At 38.8% G+C, this 18,021-nt stretch overlaps 1 protein-coding gene across 1 annotated transcript in view; it reads left to right on the top strand.

Moving 5' to 3' along the window:
• Positions 1 to 10,955, top strand: part of LOC102438469 (receptor-type tyrosine-protein phosphatase delta) — a gene marked incomplete at its 3' end in the record, with an annotated part of 280,712 nt that extends 269,757 nt beyond the window's left edge. The window contains exon 21 of the mRNA XM_023744373.1: positions 10,858 to 10,955. Coding sequence (XP_023600141.1) covers positions 10,858 to 10,955 — 98 coding nt within the window. The remainder of the gene's footprint in view (positions 1 to 10,857) is intronic.
• Between the last annotated feature and the right edge of the window lie 7,066 nt (positions 10,956 to 18,021).

An 18,021-nucleotide genomic window follows, 5' to 3' on the forward strand; every position in this document is an offset into this window, starting at 1 on the left:
CACATAGAGAGGGAACCTGTTAAAATGCATATAAGTTACTGGGAAGAGAAATGAAGGCCACAAGTGCCGTGACATTCATTATATCACCAATGGCTTTACAAACTTCCAGTGGGAACCTAAGTATATAGAAGATACCATTTAACCAAGTTTAGACTGACTACCTTAAATGGATAATAGAATGAAGTTGGGGGGATGAATAAAGGAGAGAGGAAATAGTAGAGGAAGAGGATAGAACAACAGAAATTGTCCTGAGATCCTAGCACAGCGGTTCTCAACCTGTGGGTCGCGACCCCTTGGGCGGTCGAACGACCCTTTCACAGGGGTCGCCTAAGACCATCCTGCATATCAGATATTTACATTACGATTCATAACAGTAGGAACATTACAGTTATGAAGTAGCAACAAAAATAATTTTATGGTTGGGTCACAACATGAGGAACTGTATTTAAAGGGCCAGAAGGTTGAGAACCACTGTCCTAGCACATCTGTTTGTGCAGGAAGCATTCAGTTGTGCCCTTTAGCTCAGGTAAGCAATCTACTTTAGTTGATTTGTTGAACAAGTCTATTTGCCTCCAAAGATCTATAATGTGGCCTGCTGTCCTGAAAATTGGACCATTTTACAAAGGAAATAGATGTGGCTGTTAATGTGAAATGCATGTGAATGTGACCATTTGCTTCAGCCAGTGGCTATGAATTATCTGAATTACTTGCCAATAGGATGAGAGCAGAAAGCGTGATTGTTAACCTAGGAAACTTTTTGTTTTTTTTCCTCCCCTCTTATTCATGAATAATGGTGGGCTTTCCTGGATGGCGAAAAATGACCCTTTACTAGGTGTTGCATAGCCGATGATATGACACTACTTGATTTTTGTATTTTAAACCAAAATTGTACCTTTCACTCTCTGAAAGGTGCTTTTATGTTCATCAGACCTTTGAATTTATAATTTGTTATACCTAAACATTATAAAGTTTGGCAGTGTTTATTAATGGCACGCAGGAGGAGGGAATTAATGATCCATGCATTCACTTTAAACAAATGACTTTCAATGAAATCAGAAGCCGGTGATTTTTATAACCAGCCCCAACCACAGAACATGTTCATGAAAGCAGATTGATTTCTGCTTCTGATGAGTCTGTCGTGGATGATAAAATACCAAATAATACCGTTTAAAATTCAGTGGTTCTTTCAGAAGGTAAAGGAAGACTTTGCTTCGTTCATGGATTCTATGCATTCTACTTTTCCTGTTAAGCCATCTTCTGAATGAAAATTCTGTTTACTTTTTAAGTTACTTATTCTCGTCAGAGAGTCTGAATGTAAGGAGGCAGACTTTTCCCCCTCAATTCTGCCATCTATTCAAACGGTTTTGAAACACACCTTCCAGTTTTCACATCAGTGTGGCACTATAACAATTCAGTCGCTTCAAAGCCTCTTGCCCTTCACTGCGGTGCCACACGCACACCTGTCTCTGGGTTGGAAGAAGGAAAAGGGCAGAATTCTATGCACTGTCTCTCAGCTCAGGCACCAAGTGGAGGGAGAGCACCTGTTGCTTTCAGTGTAACCGTCTTTGGGAGGTTGCGAGATGTGGAGAGAACATTGCTTTGGCACACTTTCCCAATTTGGGGTGGCAGTCAAGTCACTGTTCGTGGAGCGCTGCATTCAAGCATCTGAACAGGGGGAGCAAGTCACACACCTTCCCAGTTGAGAACAGGTACCTCTGTTTGTAGATATTTGCCGTGAATATGTTTTCTGTCCATCAGGTTCAGATGCCAGTATATCAGCCAAGTTGTATTTAGAAGGGGAACTACCTGATCTCTTAAATCATTATGGTTTGCAGTCATAAATCATCAGTTGTTGGTGAAGGGGGTCACTCAGAACCAGTGTTTAACATATAATTAAAGGAGCATTGCTTTGTCACCTGTGACCTACAAAAGCAAAGCACAGACCTAAATATACAAAGGTATCATTTAGCTAAGGTTAGACTAATCACTCCAAATGGTTAATGGAATAAACTGGGCAAAATGAGAAAGGGAGAGAGGAACTGTGGGAGAAGACCTAGAATTGACAGCTGATCACGTTTTACAAGTGGAGGAAGGAAAGAAAATATTTACTTTTAAAAGAAACCTCTCTTAAGCCGCATACATCTTTGTGGGCAGCAGTAACTGGGTGTGTGTTAGGATGGTTGATAAATAAGTTACACATTAAACAAAAGTAAACTATGGGAGGAATTACTTTATTTTTATCTTAAAAAAAAATCCCGCTCTAGCCAGCTTGGTTTAGTAGATAGAGCATTGGCCTGCGGACTGAAAGGCCTCAGGTTCAGTTCTGGTCAAGAGCACATGCCTGGGTTGCGGGCTCAATCCCCAGTGTGGGGCATGCAGGAGGCAGCTGATCAATGATTCTCTCTCATCATTGATGTTTCTATCTCTCCTTCTCCCTTCCTCTCTGAAATCAATAAAAATATATTTTTTAAAAATTCTGAGTCATTATATGATTGCTCCCTTTCATGCATATTTTTTGTTCTTAATTACAAAAGCAACACATATTTTGGAGGGGAATTTCGTGAAATAAAAAAATAAGCTTGTTAGCAATTGTACTTAGGTTGTAGCTATACAGGTGTTCATACAACTCAAATTTGTTGTATGTTTAATTTTTTTTGGTTGGAAAAGTAAAAAACACACTTTTAAAAATTGTCTTTTATTCCACTACTTTTTATTTTGTTATTTGACATATTTAAAATAAAAAGTAACAGATTTCCTATAACTACTCCAATTTTACCCTCAAGAAAGGTCTACCATATGTAGCTCCATGCATACCCTTCCAGGCTTTTTCTATGTATATACAGGTTTTTAAGTGATAAACTATATGGCAGGTGTATAGAGATATAGATAGGCGCATTTCCATACAATTTCCTGTTTTAACGGTTAATTATATAAAAGTAGACTTTGTTACAAGAGAGTGGATTAAGTCTCATCTCCCTTTTAACAACTGATAGCACTCTGCTCTACAGATGTTGCAAAAGTGTGGACTCCTTTCTTATGAACAGAGGCCGTTATTTTTCCCAGGTTTTGTTCTTGCAAACAATACTGTAATGAGCAGTACTGAGCCTCTCTTCTCACATCTTCTTTGCTGTTTCTGAATGTGAGACACCTAGAAGCATGATTGCAGGGTTGTAGGGTATTCACATTTACCATTTGATACAGACTGCCAATTACGGATTTTTTGAAATGTTGTAGAAAGCTTTTACTTACAGTGTAGTCCCTCTGAACCATGGCCTCTAGAATTGGACAAAATGACTATAATAAATATAATAGTGTCAAGAGATGGTGATATATAAGAAAATCAAAGAAATTGCTAATATGTGTTCATATTTTTACTTTTTTCCAGTGAAGCAAATTTAAAAGTTCATCTCAGAGAAATAAGCTTTGTTTCTAATACAAAAAGAGTGTAAGGGAACATGTAACTAATAGCATCATATAATTCTCCAGTCACCACCTCTCTCTATGCTGGAAAAATCCATCGCCCAAACACACACACTGGATACCACATACCATGCACCACACCTTCGGCTGATTTGTCAGTTTCCACCAGAAATTTTCTTCACTGAAAAATTCTTTCTTTCTGTCTCTGCTCCCCATACTCACACACCACCCCCCAGAAAAAATTTCAAACAAAAACCAAACTCTTGTGTTTATACTTGCATCTTTTAGGAAAAGAGATTTAAAAAATGATGATCAGATATTACAACATACAGACCTCATTTTTATTTTGTAAAGTGACCTCAATATGTTTTGCCCTAAAGCATACATGGATGGTAGGTGATTGATGGGCTGTGAAAAACAAAAAGAAACTCATAAGAAGTTAGCATAGAAAAAGCAATATCAGCAGCAGAAATGTCTGTAGAGCAATTGGATGGGTTTCAAAAGCTCTTGTGCTTTCTTGATCCATCATTACTTTTAATTGGATCAATGCTAACAAGGTCCATTTTTTCATATACTGTCTTATCTTCATCTTTGGTTTTGTACTGTAAAAAAACTTAGGTATATAATATAGATTAAGAATACCTTATGTGCTCTTTATATATTACTCTAGAGGCCTGGTGCATGAAATTTGTGCACTGGCTGGGAGGTGGGGGATCCATCAGCCTGGCCTACGCCCTCTCGCAGTCCGGGACCCCTCAGGGGATGTCTGCCTAAGATGGTAGGCGAACATCCCTCTCGTAGTCTGGGATCCCTTGCTCCTTACTGCTCCTTATTGCTCAGCTCCCTGCTCCTTAAAGGCTCCTTATCACTCGCTTGGCTCACTGCTCCTTAGAGGCAGGCTCCTTACTGCTAGCGCTGCTGCAGAAGTAGGAGAGGCTCCCGCCACCGCTGCCGCGCTCCCCAGCCATGAGCCTGGCTTCTGGCTGAGCAGTGCTCCCCCTGTGGGAGTACACTGACCACCAGGGGGAAGCTCCTGCATTGAGCATCTGCCCCTCGTGTTCAGTGCACATCATAGTGACCAGTTGTTCTGGTCGTTCTGCCATAAAGGTCACTTAGGCTTTTATTATATAGATTTTGAAACTTGGTTCATAGAATTTAAATGGTAAATTTCTGATATAAAGAAACATGGTTTATTCAAATTCTGCACTTTTGGAAATGATACATTAAAAATGAGTTTTAGCCCTAGCCAGTTTGCCTTAGTGAATAGAGCATCAGCTTGTGGACTGAAGGGTCCCGGGTTCAATTCCGGTCAAGGGCACATGCTGGGGTTTTGGGCTCGATCCCCAGTAGGGGGCATACAGAAGGCAGCCAGTCAATGATTCTCTCTCATCATTGATGTTTCTATCTCTCTCCCTCTCCCTTCCTCTCTGAAATCAATAAAAATATATTTTTTTAAAAATGAGTTTTAATGATGCCATCCAGTAGTTACTTGAAAAATCACTCTTGATGTAGCTTTCCCTTAATGATGATCCTAGTTATGGATTAAGTCAAATTGGCATTACATTTTTACCAAGAAGCAATTATACCTTACAAATCAATGTTCTCTTTTGTATTTCATTCATCATTCATTTGTGAGACAGATAGTAAACATAGATTTTTTTTCATTCAGATTATTTTAAATAGTGCATACATTATGTAAAAAGTCTGACAAATATTTTACAAACTTCGTTTTTCTCTATGTTAATTCAATTAAGTGCACTTTTGACAGGACTGCAGTAACAAATTTGATGAACAAATTAGTTTCTCCCTGTTCCATGACTACAAACTGTTCAGCCTTTATCACAATTTGTTGGGAAGGAAACCATAAAGAGAGGGTTCCTAAAGCCCTTACACTTATTAATAACAGAAAAAAATCACCTAAAAGATGTTCCACCACTATTAGTGACCTCAACAACTCTATTTAGCAAAACAGTTGTGATAAAGTGCCTATAGACTTCTACTGCGAATATAAAGCAAGTGTTTGATAAACATTTGTTTATAAAGTCATTTGAAGCATACTGTTGATTAGCTTACTTAATAAAATCTAACAGCATTTTCAAAGCAAAAACATTGTTAATTAGGGATTTCAAAAATACTGACAAATAACACTAGAGTTTTTAACATGTTGACTGTGTAGCTTTAGTTCATGGTTTTGTGGAAGCTTATAATAATTTGATGAGAAGTAACTGGAAAATACAGGTGTGTAAGCAACTTTTCCCTCTTCCCTACCACCAAAAGAGACATACCTTCTGTAACGCAGCTATTACATGATTGGCACACTTGATGGAACTCAGGATAGTTTTGATCTCCGCATTGCTCTATAGATAGCCCAGTCTCACAGCCCATATTTGTGTGTGTGTGACCACTCTTCCAGTGTTGGACGATTTACGAGATAGCATGGCATAATGAGAAGTAACAGGACTGGTATCAAAGCCCCATGTAGCCATAGTTTTACTGAGAATTATGACCTTGGTCAAGTCCTTTTATCCCCCTGAGCTTCATTTTTCTAATTAGTAAAATTAATGGGGGAGAGGCGGGAAAGTAGATGAACCCACTGGTCAGTGGCTGACTCATGGAAAGTATCACCATCCTATTCCTCACCCCATGCTCGTTCTCCAGCCCAATGCCTTGTGGATATAAGCATGCGGTATGTCATTCTTAACCTTCTTTGATTTTAATTCTCTCTCTCTCTCTCTCTCTCTCTCTCTCTCTCTCTCTCTCTCTCTCTCTCTCTCTCACACACACACACACACACACACACACACACACACAAGAACATTTTGCTCTTTTCAAAACAGAATTCACAATCTAGTTAGCCAGATGTGGCTGGCAAAGGTCTTGTCTTTGCCCCACAGGGTTTCAACAAAATTCTGACTAAAGGAAACGGAACATAACAATCTAGGTGTTCAGTTGGCACTGCAGTGCTCTTGGGAAATACCTGCTAGCGCTGAATTGTTTCACCCTCCTGAAAGTTCTCCTCAGCCCCCGTCACCCCTGGAGATGACGCTGACATCGAGACTGAATGTTGGTTGCCCTTTCACCTCATGCTTATTGTTGCTTTTATATAATAGAGAAACGTTTCTTCTTTCTCTAGCCTCCATTGAAAGGAGGGAAAGAAAAGAAAGCCCTAGAGGCTGCTAGTTGGAAGGAAATGGGGAGAAGCGCTTTTCTTTGCGAAGGTGTTTATGCCAGACCTGGACACGTTCCGTGACTTACCTTCCCACCCTGGCTGGCCCCTTCGCCCACTGGAAACTTTGCCCCCTGCTTTAGGAGATCCTAACTGCCATTCTAGAACGCATACAGTAGAAAGATGCCAAGCCTACTTAAGGCTTTTTTATTTAAAAGTCATTTAACTTCTCTGGACTTCAGCGTTCTCCTAACTTCATGTAATGCAAATGCTGGACTAAGCAAGCTCTAAGGTGCCTCTTAGCTTAAAATGCTGTGATTTTAATGTTTTACTGCTCACGAGGAAGCCACCACCACATTACTCTGACAAATATGCGCCCTGTTAGAAGCAGGTGCCGTGTCTGTCCTCCAACCTCAGGCAGATTCCAGTGTCTGTATCCGTCGTTTTTCATATGAACAGTATATACCATGGATACCAAAGCTGCACAATGAACACTCCGGTCAGATTCAACAAGCACCTTTAAAATGTATTCATGTTGTGCATTTGTAGCTTCAAACTGATGAAGTCATGACCCTGCAGGTCCTCATCCATTGTGAGCTCTTCTTCAAAGTCTTCAGTGCTAATAATCGCTAAAGTACTAAAGTAGAGTCGAGTGTAGCACCAGAAGAAAGCTGATCTCATTCTCATAAACGCCAACATGATTTTTGAGTGAGAATTAAATAAACGGAGTGATAGGTTCCTGTGTAGAATTCTCATAGTGGCTTCCACACTTAGAGGTTCTGATTTAATTGCTCTGGAAAGAAGGAATTTTAGAACACCTCAAATGATGCTAATGTGAAAACACTAGTCTAATAAAAACTTTGGTTTGTAGCCTATGAACAATGGCCGGATTACCAGACAAAAGGTTGACAAGGCACCACAGTGACGTCAATGTGTCATAGCTTTCTGAGTGTGTCTGGTTTTCATTCAGAATCTAAAATGCTTGATTATATCATATAAGTCCCTATCAGTGGTGGACAATGGAGAAGTCTGGGGGGAATAATATAACACTATGTTGTAAAAAATAAATCTTTGGTGATTATTTTCTGATATGGGCTAAAGAGTTTCCTATTAGAGGACTTTCATCCGGATTTATTCTTTAGCATAATTTTTATGCTAATACATGATATGCATTTTGGTTAGCTAAAGAAAATGGTGTTAAACTTAACTCAAAAAGTAGAATATTAAACTGCATAATAGTTTTGGGTCTTGCAGAAAGTAAATGTTCACCTCCCTTCAAAGAAAAGGAGCTATAACTTTTAGAACCCTTATAAATGAACTACATCTAATAGTTCCTTCTCTGTTCTTCCATATGTTCACAGATCCCTTCTACATATGGTAAAAAGGGGTCACAAAGAAGGAAGTGACTCTAGGATTTATCTAACTCTGCACTTTTATTTTACACACAAGCAAATTAAGGTGCTTAATCACAATCGATTGTCCCTGTTAGTAGATGGCAGAACCAGAAGTGGAATTCATGTCCAGTATTCTAGTCTAGGGTTCCTTCTTCTATGTCATCAGATTCCCACAAGTTCTCCTTTTTCTGTGAAACACCCATTCTGCCATCTTTATTTGTTCTATAACTTCAGCTGAAAGGATACATACTGACAAGTCTTATGACTAATGATTCTTGAATGCTGTGGTATCTTTGAATGTGATATGTATATCCTAGTTTACAATGTAAGCAGTCAGTGCAGGGTTGCTTGGATTTCTCTATAATTAGCTTCCAAAATAATACGCGCAGACCACTATGCCAGTGCATGCCAGAAGTGAATATGTTGATCGCATCTTTGGTTGATGATTATGGTCTTCTACTGCTGTTATACTAATACTTTTCCCATCTCCAACTGGCTTTACTTTTGCAGCTTTGAGCAGTAATTCAGTCCCCTACGCCTCCCTGATTGGCTCTGTGTCCTCCCTCTCTAGCCAAACCACCACTCAGTCCATATATGATAATAACTCTCTCCCACGATTCGCTCGAAAAGGTCTAAACATCTTTGTCTCTGTTATTTTCTCTGTTAAAGCACTGTAATGGATGTTCACATTATTCCATTTCCATTTCCAGACAAGCCTACAGTCTCGTGCCTTTGCATCTCCATTCTTGCCACTGGGGGTGCCTCATCTGGATAAGATCACTTTAATTACCAGACCGCTGTCACCCACCCCTGCCTTCCGCAGAATGTAAATTAGTTCAATGCTATCATCTATAGGGGAAAGTTCCAGAAATGGGCTCCAACATTTTGGTCCAAATGCATAATTATATCAGCAACAAATTCTACTTCTGAACCGACTCATTTTTATTGAGTCTGCTATTAAGATTTTAACTAACTGGAAGCAGTCCTTCGTGGCCAAACATGCTACCACACCAAAATTTAGAACACTGTACTACAATGATGATCTAGAACAGTGATGGCGAACCTTTTGAGCTCGGTGTGTCAGCATTTTGAAAAACCCTAACCTAACTCTGGTGCCGTGTCACATATAGAAATTTTTTGATATTTGCAACCATAGTAAAACAAAGACATATTTTTGATATTTATTTTGTATATGTAAATGCCATTTAACAAAGAAAAATCAACCAAAAAAATGAGTTCGCGTGTCACCTCTGACACGCGTGTCATAGGTTCGCCATCACTGATCTAGAAGAATCAAAGTAGTTCTCTGTTTAACTTGCCGGAACTATTGATAATTTGGCATTTGCGATAAAGGAACTTACTGGGTGACTTTCAATAATGGCATAATGTCTAAAATGCCCATGAAGTAATCACATGTCATGTTGACTTAATGGTCACCGTTCCACAGGCTAACACCCTCCAAGGAGTCCCAGGGACAGCCGACTGTCAACATGACTTCCAGTTTGAGCCCCTCTCTCACTCTCTGTCTGCTTCCGAGGCTTCCCTGGGGGCATGCTAGTTCAGGTGTTTCTAGCCAGTTGGAATGTGTATCGATAAGACATGAGTTAGCAGGTTCTTTCTCATGTTACTCTTAAAAAATGAATCCGAAAGAAATACAATGCAAATCATATGAAAAGGTCAGAAAACATTGGAAAGACACAGGAATCGTCAAAATTAGCAGTGGATTATTTTGAACTGAATCCGTGGAACTGATATTCTTCAGCTGGCAGACTGAACTATGCTGGGCCTGCCACCACCCCCACCACCCCCACCCCGACAGGACTTTCTTTCTTTTTTCACCTTTTCCCCTCCTTGTTCTTTCACTAGATTCATTTCGCATGAGTGGACAAAGATGTTTACACCTGGGGTAGATTGTAGGTTTACTGGGGGTCGAATAATGGAACATAGGTCGTAAAATACCACAACGCCTAGTGTGGGCCATTTGTAAATGCCCAGGAGAAGGTCACAACCCCAGCTTCTACAATCTGCTGCTAGTGGAAACATTTTTGCACCTTAGTTTGGTGTCTGATTTTGTCATCGGTGATTATTATTTATGAGCTGTGATGCATGCTATTCTTTGCGCCCATGTTTGCACGTGAATGTCAGTCACCTACAGATTTGTGAAGTATTAAAGCGATCTTCATCGAGTCACAATGTATAAGTGAATCCTGTAAAAAGTTGCTGCATTTTTATTAATCCCTTTTAAAAAGTATACCAGGCTATACATTTCATTTTTTTTTTTTACAAACTCGTTCTATTTTGTTTTATTTACACCATCATTTCCTTTGCAGGTTCAGATGATTCCGGTTACCCTGGTAACCTTCATTGGTCAAGTTAGTTTTCCTTGATTATGCATAAGTCACTTTATGTTTCCTATCAAGCTACTCCTCTTTCCCTTTTAGGCCTTCTCAGTGTCCGTTTTCTTAGTTCACTTTACACCATTTAATTCCACACAATTTCCATTTCACACAGTGCAGGAGAAGGAGTTTGAAATGACCTAATAGTCATTACTCAAAGCAGAAGTTGACATCAAGCCTGACTGCCAGTTTTCTCCACTAGCTAACCGCATCGGTTCATAGCACAGTAATGCTTTCTTTTACACCAGGAGTGTTAGTATGGGGACTGTGCTGGGTGGCTTTTCATTTGGCTACAAAATTCATTCTTCCAGAGCATGTCCTGCTTTGAGTAACCAAACTATCTGCCTGCTTCCTCACATAAAACATCCTTACTACTCACACATTTTTCAGGCCATTTCTAACTATAGCATTTTCTATATTTTGGAATTATTAGCATCACTTTTATTGGTTTTCAAATGTGTTTCTTCTTTCCTTTCTCTAGGTATGGCTAGTCACCCTCCAATACCTATCTTGGAACTTGCAGATCATATTGAAAGGTTGAAAGCAAATGACAACCTGAAGTTTTCCCAGGAATATGAGGTAAGTCGGTGTGTCGATACTTGACAGTAATCTCTTCTTTGGAACCATATTCTTGAGAATTAACTTTATCAGTGCCTTTTCTTTTCATTGTGACTCATAATCTGACCTAAAAGTTTGTAACAAGTAGCCAACCTGAAAGTGTCTGTACAATCCATACAGTGGTTATACTTTTAAAGGACGTTTAATATGTTACGTGTGTTCAGTGTTACTTGGTGAAGTTGATTTATCTTTTCTGGTTTTACATTCATGGAATGTACTGAATTAATAAGCTTCCCAGTGTACCAAATGGGGGCCAAATACACTGATTCCTGGTGATAATCCTCACTGAGAAAGAGAGACTACAGGGAGTAGGAGCTTTCTCAGGACTCATAATTGTGCATGGCCTGAAAACGCTGTAACGATGGACTCATGATTGTGCATGATTTTATCCTTCCGTCTAGAATAGTACTGTTTTAACATTAAGATAGTCACGTGTTCTCAGAAAATTACCTGTTTTGAAGTAATGGTGAACTGAATGGTCTCTTAAAATTTCAGAATTTGCAAAAGTGCTTTGTGAAAGTAAATGAAAAGTCTGTGTGTGTGTGTGTGTGTGTGTGGATATTGTGGCATTTGTCAAGCAGAAGTTGCAAAACTGGGTATTTCTTGTATTCCCAAAGAACAGGGACCCATATTAAAGCCAATTCATGAGTTATGGATAACCAAACATTATTCTTTTAGGCCCGATTTAACTTAGCATAAGATTGCCATGTACAACTAGAATCTTGCAGTTGTGCCACGCAACAAAAGGTTGTTGAGTGCCTGAGCAGCCCAAATTCTACCAGAGAGTTTCTACTGATGACTTAGCATCTTGAAACACATCTCTGTTACCTCTCCTGGTTTCTGTTGCATTAACCTTAAGTGAGGATGTTGGACAAGATGATCTGTCCTTCCCTACCAACTCTAACAATCTGCCCTCTCACGTGTGGTGAGAAACTCTAACGGGAGCCCCAGCCTCATGTGGCAAGAGGGTTATTAACATAGGAAGAAGCTCCGTGTAAGAGAATGAGGAGTAGTGAGGCCTGTGGCAATCTGGATATTTGCATGAACTTTCTAAAGTCTTCAACTCTTTCACTTTTGATTATTTTAAATTACTGTACTGGCTAATTAAAACATAACTGTAGCTAGCCCCTTGCACTTCCACACTGGAGAGCTGGATAGCCTTTTATTCAATTAGACTCCTCCAACATCTTTGTCAAATATTTGATAGAACACAAAAGGAATTTTGTCCGATTTTTTGTTTGTTCGTTTTGTTTGAGTTTTTTAATGTTTATTTGTTTTGGAGTAGTTTTTGTTTGTTTGTGCTCATTGTTTAAATCATTTTTTTAAATTCTGTTCCAAGTATTCAGGAGAACATTTTCAATTTTATGAAACTCACCTTGGATTATGAAATGTCTTATTTTACCAAGTGGTCCCCTTATTTTTCCCTTGTTCTTCCTCTCGGCCATAATGGCTCTTTTAAACTTAATGCAGTATTCTTTAAAGCAGTTTCTGTAGATTTTGATTAAGGCTGCAAATTGAGTTTAAAGCAAAAAAAAAAATGAAGACATATGAGGAATGCCACGTGGGGCAGCATATAAACTTAGTGAAGCATTAGTTTTCACCAACCAGAAGTCTTTCTCCTTTGCAACCTGCTCTTTATCATTATCAGGATTCTTCTCATTGCTTTGCTATGTGATTTTCTTCATGGTTCCCCTGTAATACTTTATTCGCAATTATGAATATCATAATGAGCCATAAAAATTAAAATTTAATAGCTTACCCCGTTAATAAGCCACTAATTCGCTATCAATATCACTTTAAAACTATTGCCCTAACCGGTTTGGCTCAGTGGCTAGAGCGTCGGCCTGCGGACTGAAAGGTCCCAGGTTCGATTCCGGTCAAGGGCATGTACCTTGGTTGCGGGCACATCCCCAGTGGGAGGTGTGCAGGAGGCAGCTGATCAATCTTTCTCTCCCATTGATGTTTCTAACTCTCTATCCCTCTCCCTTCCTCTCTGCAAAAAATCAATAAAATATATTTTTTTAAAAACAAAAAAAACTATTGACAATATTTGCATCACTCAAGCAATTTCAGTTGTGTGCACTGACTACAATCGCTGGTCTTTACATTGAAATTCTCCAGAAATGCTACATGTAAATATCCTGTAATGATACTCATTTAGCCGTTAGATCAGAAGTGCTCCTTGAAAGTAGTTATGCGAACCGCATGCTGGCAATGCTCCCGTTAAAAACTCCCCCAGTAGCCATTGCCATGATAGCTTACACTGACTCTACCCTTTGTCATGACCATGATCTGTGATTAAAGCTCCCTGGGCATGAATTGAGTCTACTGTGCTTTAACAGCCATGAAGGAGATACTTAAGTGTTGTGTTCATCTGGGATAATAGGATAAAGGCTTCTGCATAATATTTTAGGTCACAGAGCAACACTTTGAAAAAAAGTTACATATTATTACCCAAATAAGTATGAATACATTTCTTTACTGATTTTCAATGAAGAAACTGAAGGAAAGACAAGTCACATTACTTTCAAACATCTCATTATTTTGTCAGAATCACTATAGATTAATGTTTACTCTGACCTCTCAAGATGCATGAAGATAGATTTGTTATCCTAAGACTAAAACAGATTAAAGGTACGAAAGCTGTTAGCACTGATCCCAGGTCAGAATAGGAGGAAGTGGGTTGAAATGGTAGAACAGCATTATTAGATCATGTGAGAGAATTGCTTTCCTGTCAAGAAAACTGGGCTCAGACTTTGGATACAACAACAGCTGGAAGAAGGGACCTGAGACATTAGTATAACTTCATCTTGAAGGTCTTTACGAATACGTTGGGTTTTCATTTTGTGATATGAGACTGCAAAATTCTACTGGAATTTAAGCAGCCAGAATTTGAGGATGGCATATTGAATGCAGGGAATAAAGTCCTCCTTAAAGTTGGTGTCCCTGTCAAAGTCAATGCTTTAGGTGGTGAATTTTCAGACTTATTCAGAATACTATGTGTAAGTCTTGCTAAACAAAGTCTTTGCTAATGCCCATGGACATCTGGAAACCTAATTAAAACTGATTTCTGTTCCCAGTGCTGGAAATGCTCATTCAGTAGGTCAGCTGTGGTAGCCAGGAACATCCATTTTATTTATTTTCCCCCAGTTTTATTGAAACATAATTGACATATAAAATTGTATTCGTTTAGGAAATACAACATAATGATTGGCCGTATGTATATATTGCAAAATGATTAGTACAGTAAGTTTACTATATCAATTTACATCATTACCATTTTTTTTCTTGTGATGAGAACTCTTAAAATCTCTCTCAGCAATTTTCACATATACAATATAGTATTGTTAATGCTTTTCATCATAGTGTCCATTACATCTCAGGACTTATTTATCTTGTAAAAGGAATTTCATATGTTTTAACCACCTTTACCCATGTCCCACACCTCTAACCCCCTGCTTCTGGCAACCACCCTTCTGTTTTCTGTTTCTGTGAGTTCAGTTTTTTGTGTTTTTCTACATTGCACATGTATGTGAGGTCATACAATATTTATCTTCCTTTGTCTGGATTATTATATTTAGCATAATGTCCACATAGTCCATTCATGTGTGTGTAAGTGGCAGAATTTCCTACTTTTTATGACTGAATAATTTCATTGTATATATACCATACTGTTTGATCCATTCATCCAGCAATACACATTAGGTTGTTTCCATGGCTAAGCTATTATAAATAATGCTGTAGTAGGCATGGAGGTACAATATCTTTTCAAGATAGTGATGTTGTTTTCTTTGGTTGTATACCCAGAAGTGGATTACTAAGTCATACAGTAGCTCCATTTTAATTTTTAGAGAAACATCTATACTATTTTTCATAAGGACAGCACCAATTTATATTCCCACCAACAGTGCTCAAGGGTTTCCTGTTCTTCACATCCTTGCCATTTCTTATTTCTTGTCTTTTTGATGGCAGCCTGTCTAACTGGTGTGCTATCTCATTGGGCTTTTGATTTGCCTTTCCCAGATATTAGTGATGTTGAGCCTCTTTCCTTGGGCCTGTTGGCCATTTGTGTGCCTTCTTTGGAAAAATGTCTATTCAGTTCCTTTGCCCATTTTTAAATCAAATTGTTTGGTTATTTGCTATTGAGTTGTATGAGTTCGTTAGATATTTTGGTTAGTAACTCCTTATTAGATATACAGTTTGGAACTAATGTCTCACTGGGAATATCCATTTTGAAAGAGTACTTCAGGTGACTTTGGTGTAGGTAATCTGAGGACTTCAGTTGGAGAACCATCATTGGTTTAGGATAATGTATTACAGAACATGACCCTCCAATCTTGATTTCACCATTTACTGAGATGGCTGATAAGCCAGTATGTGAGATTCATTTGACAGGCATCACAGTTAGCATTGTCATTATTAACATTATATACATAAATCCTATTTATATTAAATTGGTTGTAAATAACTACAGTCCATAATTTTCATTAGGGAGAACAAAGGGGAGTTCATTTTAATTATAAATTACTTATTGTAAATTCATTTTTAATAAGGCCAACAGTACAAGGGTGCTTTAAGAACTGTTATCAGGACCTAGAAGATTGTTGAGATTTCTGGTCATCATCTCTGGAACTCTCACCTTTGTGTTTCTCTGGGCTAGCTTCATTTTTCCTCCTGTTTCTTGCTTCTCTTATTCGCATATATAAAATATGGTTCAGATAATACTTTTATTCACATAGAGGCCCCCCTCCAAAGAAGAGACAACATTTTTTCTTGCCAGTCCAATTCCAAACGCCTGAGAACAAACTCTGAATTCCAACTCACTCATGTGTTGTGGAGACACACATTAGGACACCCCTGCTGACAGCACGTCCATCTAGATCTGGCCCCTTCCCCCTTCCTTGGATTGGAGAGAGGCTCTGAACTGGAAGGACGGACTGACAGTGATCCACATATTACCACAGAAAAGCACTATGCTAAGTGTGGAAGGGATGTAGCAGTTATAAGAAACATGTTCTTCCAGGGTGTGTAGTAGGCCAAAATAGATCAACATAAAAAATAAGATGAAGCAAAACAAGGAGCTAGTCCTAAATACTAATGGAATCCTGCTGGGCATTAGTAAAGGTCAGAGAGTGATGAAGAACTGGGGAAGGTATTGAAGAAAAAGTGGTACTATTCGTGGAACTAGGAAGAAAAGGAGTGAGGAGCATTTTGTCAAGGGAAGGGTCAAAGGTAAGTAGGAAAAGAAATCTGTGTTACTTTCCTCTTCAAAGTATGAACTACAGACCAAAAGCATTGGTATCTCCTGAGAGCTTGCTGGGAATGCAGAATTCAGGGCACTGTCCTATACCTACCGAATGTGTGTCTGCATTGTAACAAGACACCCTGCTACGTAGGCTTGTGATGACGGAGCAAATTGTTTATGGTGGGAAGTTGGGTGAAATGAATTTGGACAATAAAGGCCAAGAATTGTAATGAGCTTTCAGTGCCAGACTCACCAGTGTGGTCGAGGGGGAGGGACAGTGTTAGATAGGACATGGGATTTATACCCAGACAGATTGTATTTTGAATTGAACACAGTGTATGGTGTAGGCTCACATGGTTTTATATTCCTATGAATGTTTCTCATGCGTAATGTGTGTTGCTGTGAGAATTAGGGAATATGGAATATGTGTGCATATGTGTTTAAATTCCAGGAAACACATGTGTGTGTGTGTATGATTTATACATCTATATGTATGTATATACATATGTTAAGGGGCTCAATAAATTGTAGCTAAAAGTTTAAACTATTTTTATATAGTGTGCCAAAAAAAGATTTTTGTAGAGAGATAATTATACTAAGTTATTAATAAAGTATCATGTAGTCTTAATAAATTAATAAAGTATTTATTAAGTTCCTACAATAGCTATCCTCAAGTAATTTACCCTTTCATTGAACAAAGCATTTCAATGAAAAATTGCAATAAAATCAATCCTATGATAAAAGGTTTTTCAGAGTATGATGAGAATACGGAGCATACTTACAAAGTGGTTTCTTAGGAAGGTAATTTGTCATTGATGTATATAATGGAAGGAGAGAAAGAGAACCTGGGGAGAGGAAGAAGAATTAGGGGATTATAAAGCAGTTCTTAGTTTAGGAACACACATGCTCAAATTGCTTACAAGTGTGCAAATAGCACTGTTACAAGTAGAGATGCACTGACTTCTGCACATTGGCACACCTGTCCTTTGTAATGCGAGTGAAAGAGACAGAAGCAACCTTCTCCCTCAGTTATGTGGGTAAGTTCTTATTTTCTAGACATAGGGTTAATACACTGTTGACTGTATGGACTCACTCCACCCCATTGGTCAAGACCCTGACACAATGGTTGCCTGGTGGTCACTATCAAGAAAATTTACAGTTAGAGAACATGTGAAACTAGCTCCCAGTTTGTTTTTCAAGGTACAGTTTCCCATGGAAATAGTCCCTTAGATCACATCATCTATTTCAGGTACGTTATTAGATTTTATACATTTTGTGGTGTAGGTGGAGAAAATAACTCCCCTTTCAAACAGTTCCAAGAGCGAATTTTCTTCCAGATTCCTAATGGCTGACTTACAGATTACCCTTCAAACACAGTCCATCCTGCCATGACATTGCACAGTCACGAATACTTGTCAAACATCTGGCTTCAAATTTGTTATGAACTCTTTTAGTAGTAATATCTCAAACAGGCATAGTATAACTACTCTAAAGAGCAGTCTTTTCTGTGGTGATCGGAGAGGGGCAGGAAACTGGCTCCCAGAAAGCTGGGCGTATTCTGTTCCCATCACAAAGCCCAGTCCCAGCATCTTTGCTGCCATCCTGGGGTTGTGTGATATTCGATCTCAGCGCTCACATGCCCTCCACCAGTTAGCATCCAAGTGTGCTGAGAGGTTCTTACTGTACTCACGGCAATGCTTTCACGCCTCGTGCCTGTCAGGTGGTAGAGAGCTTCTTATCTGGAACTTTTCAGATATCAGAGTCCTGTCCTTCTCTTTTAAT

The sequence above is a fragment of the Myotis lucifugus genome, unplaced genomic scaffold (assembly GCF_000147115.1).
Source record: "Myotis lucifugus unplaced genomic scaffold, Myoluc2.0 scaffold_456, whole genome shotgun sequence".
In the NCBI taxonomy this organism is placed as follows: Eukaryota; Metazoa; Chordata; class Mammalia; order Chiroptera; family Vespertilionidae; genus Myotis; species Myotis lucifugus.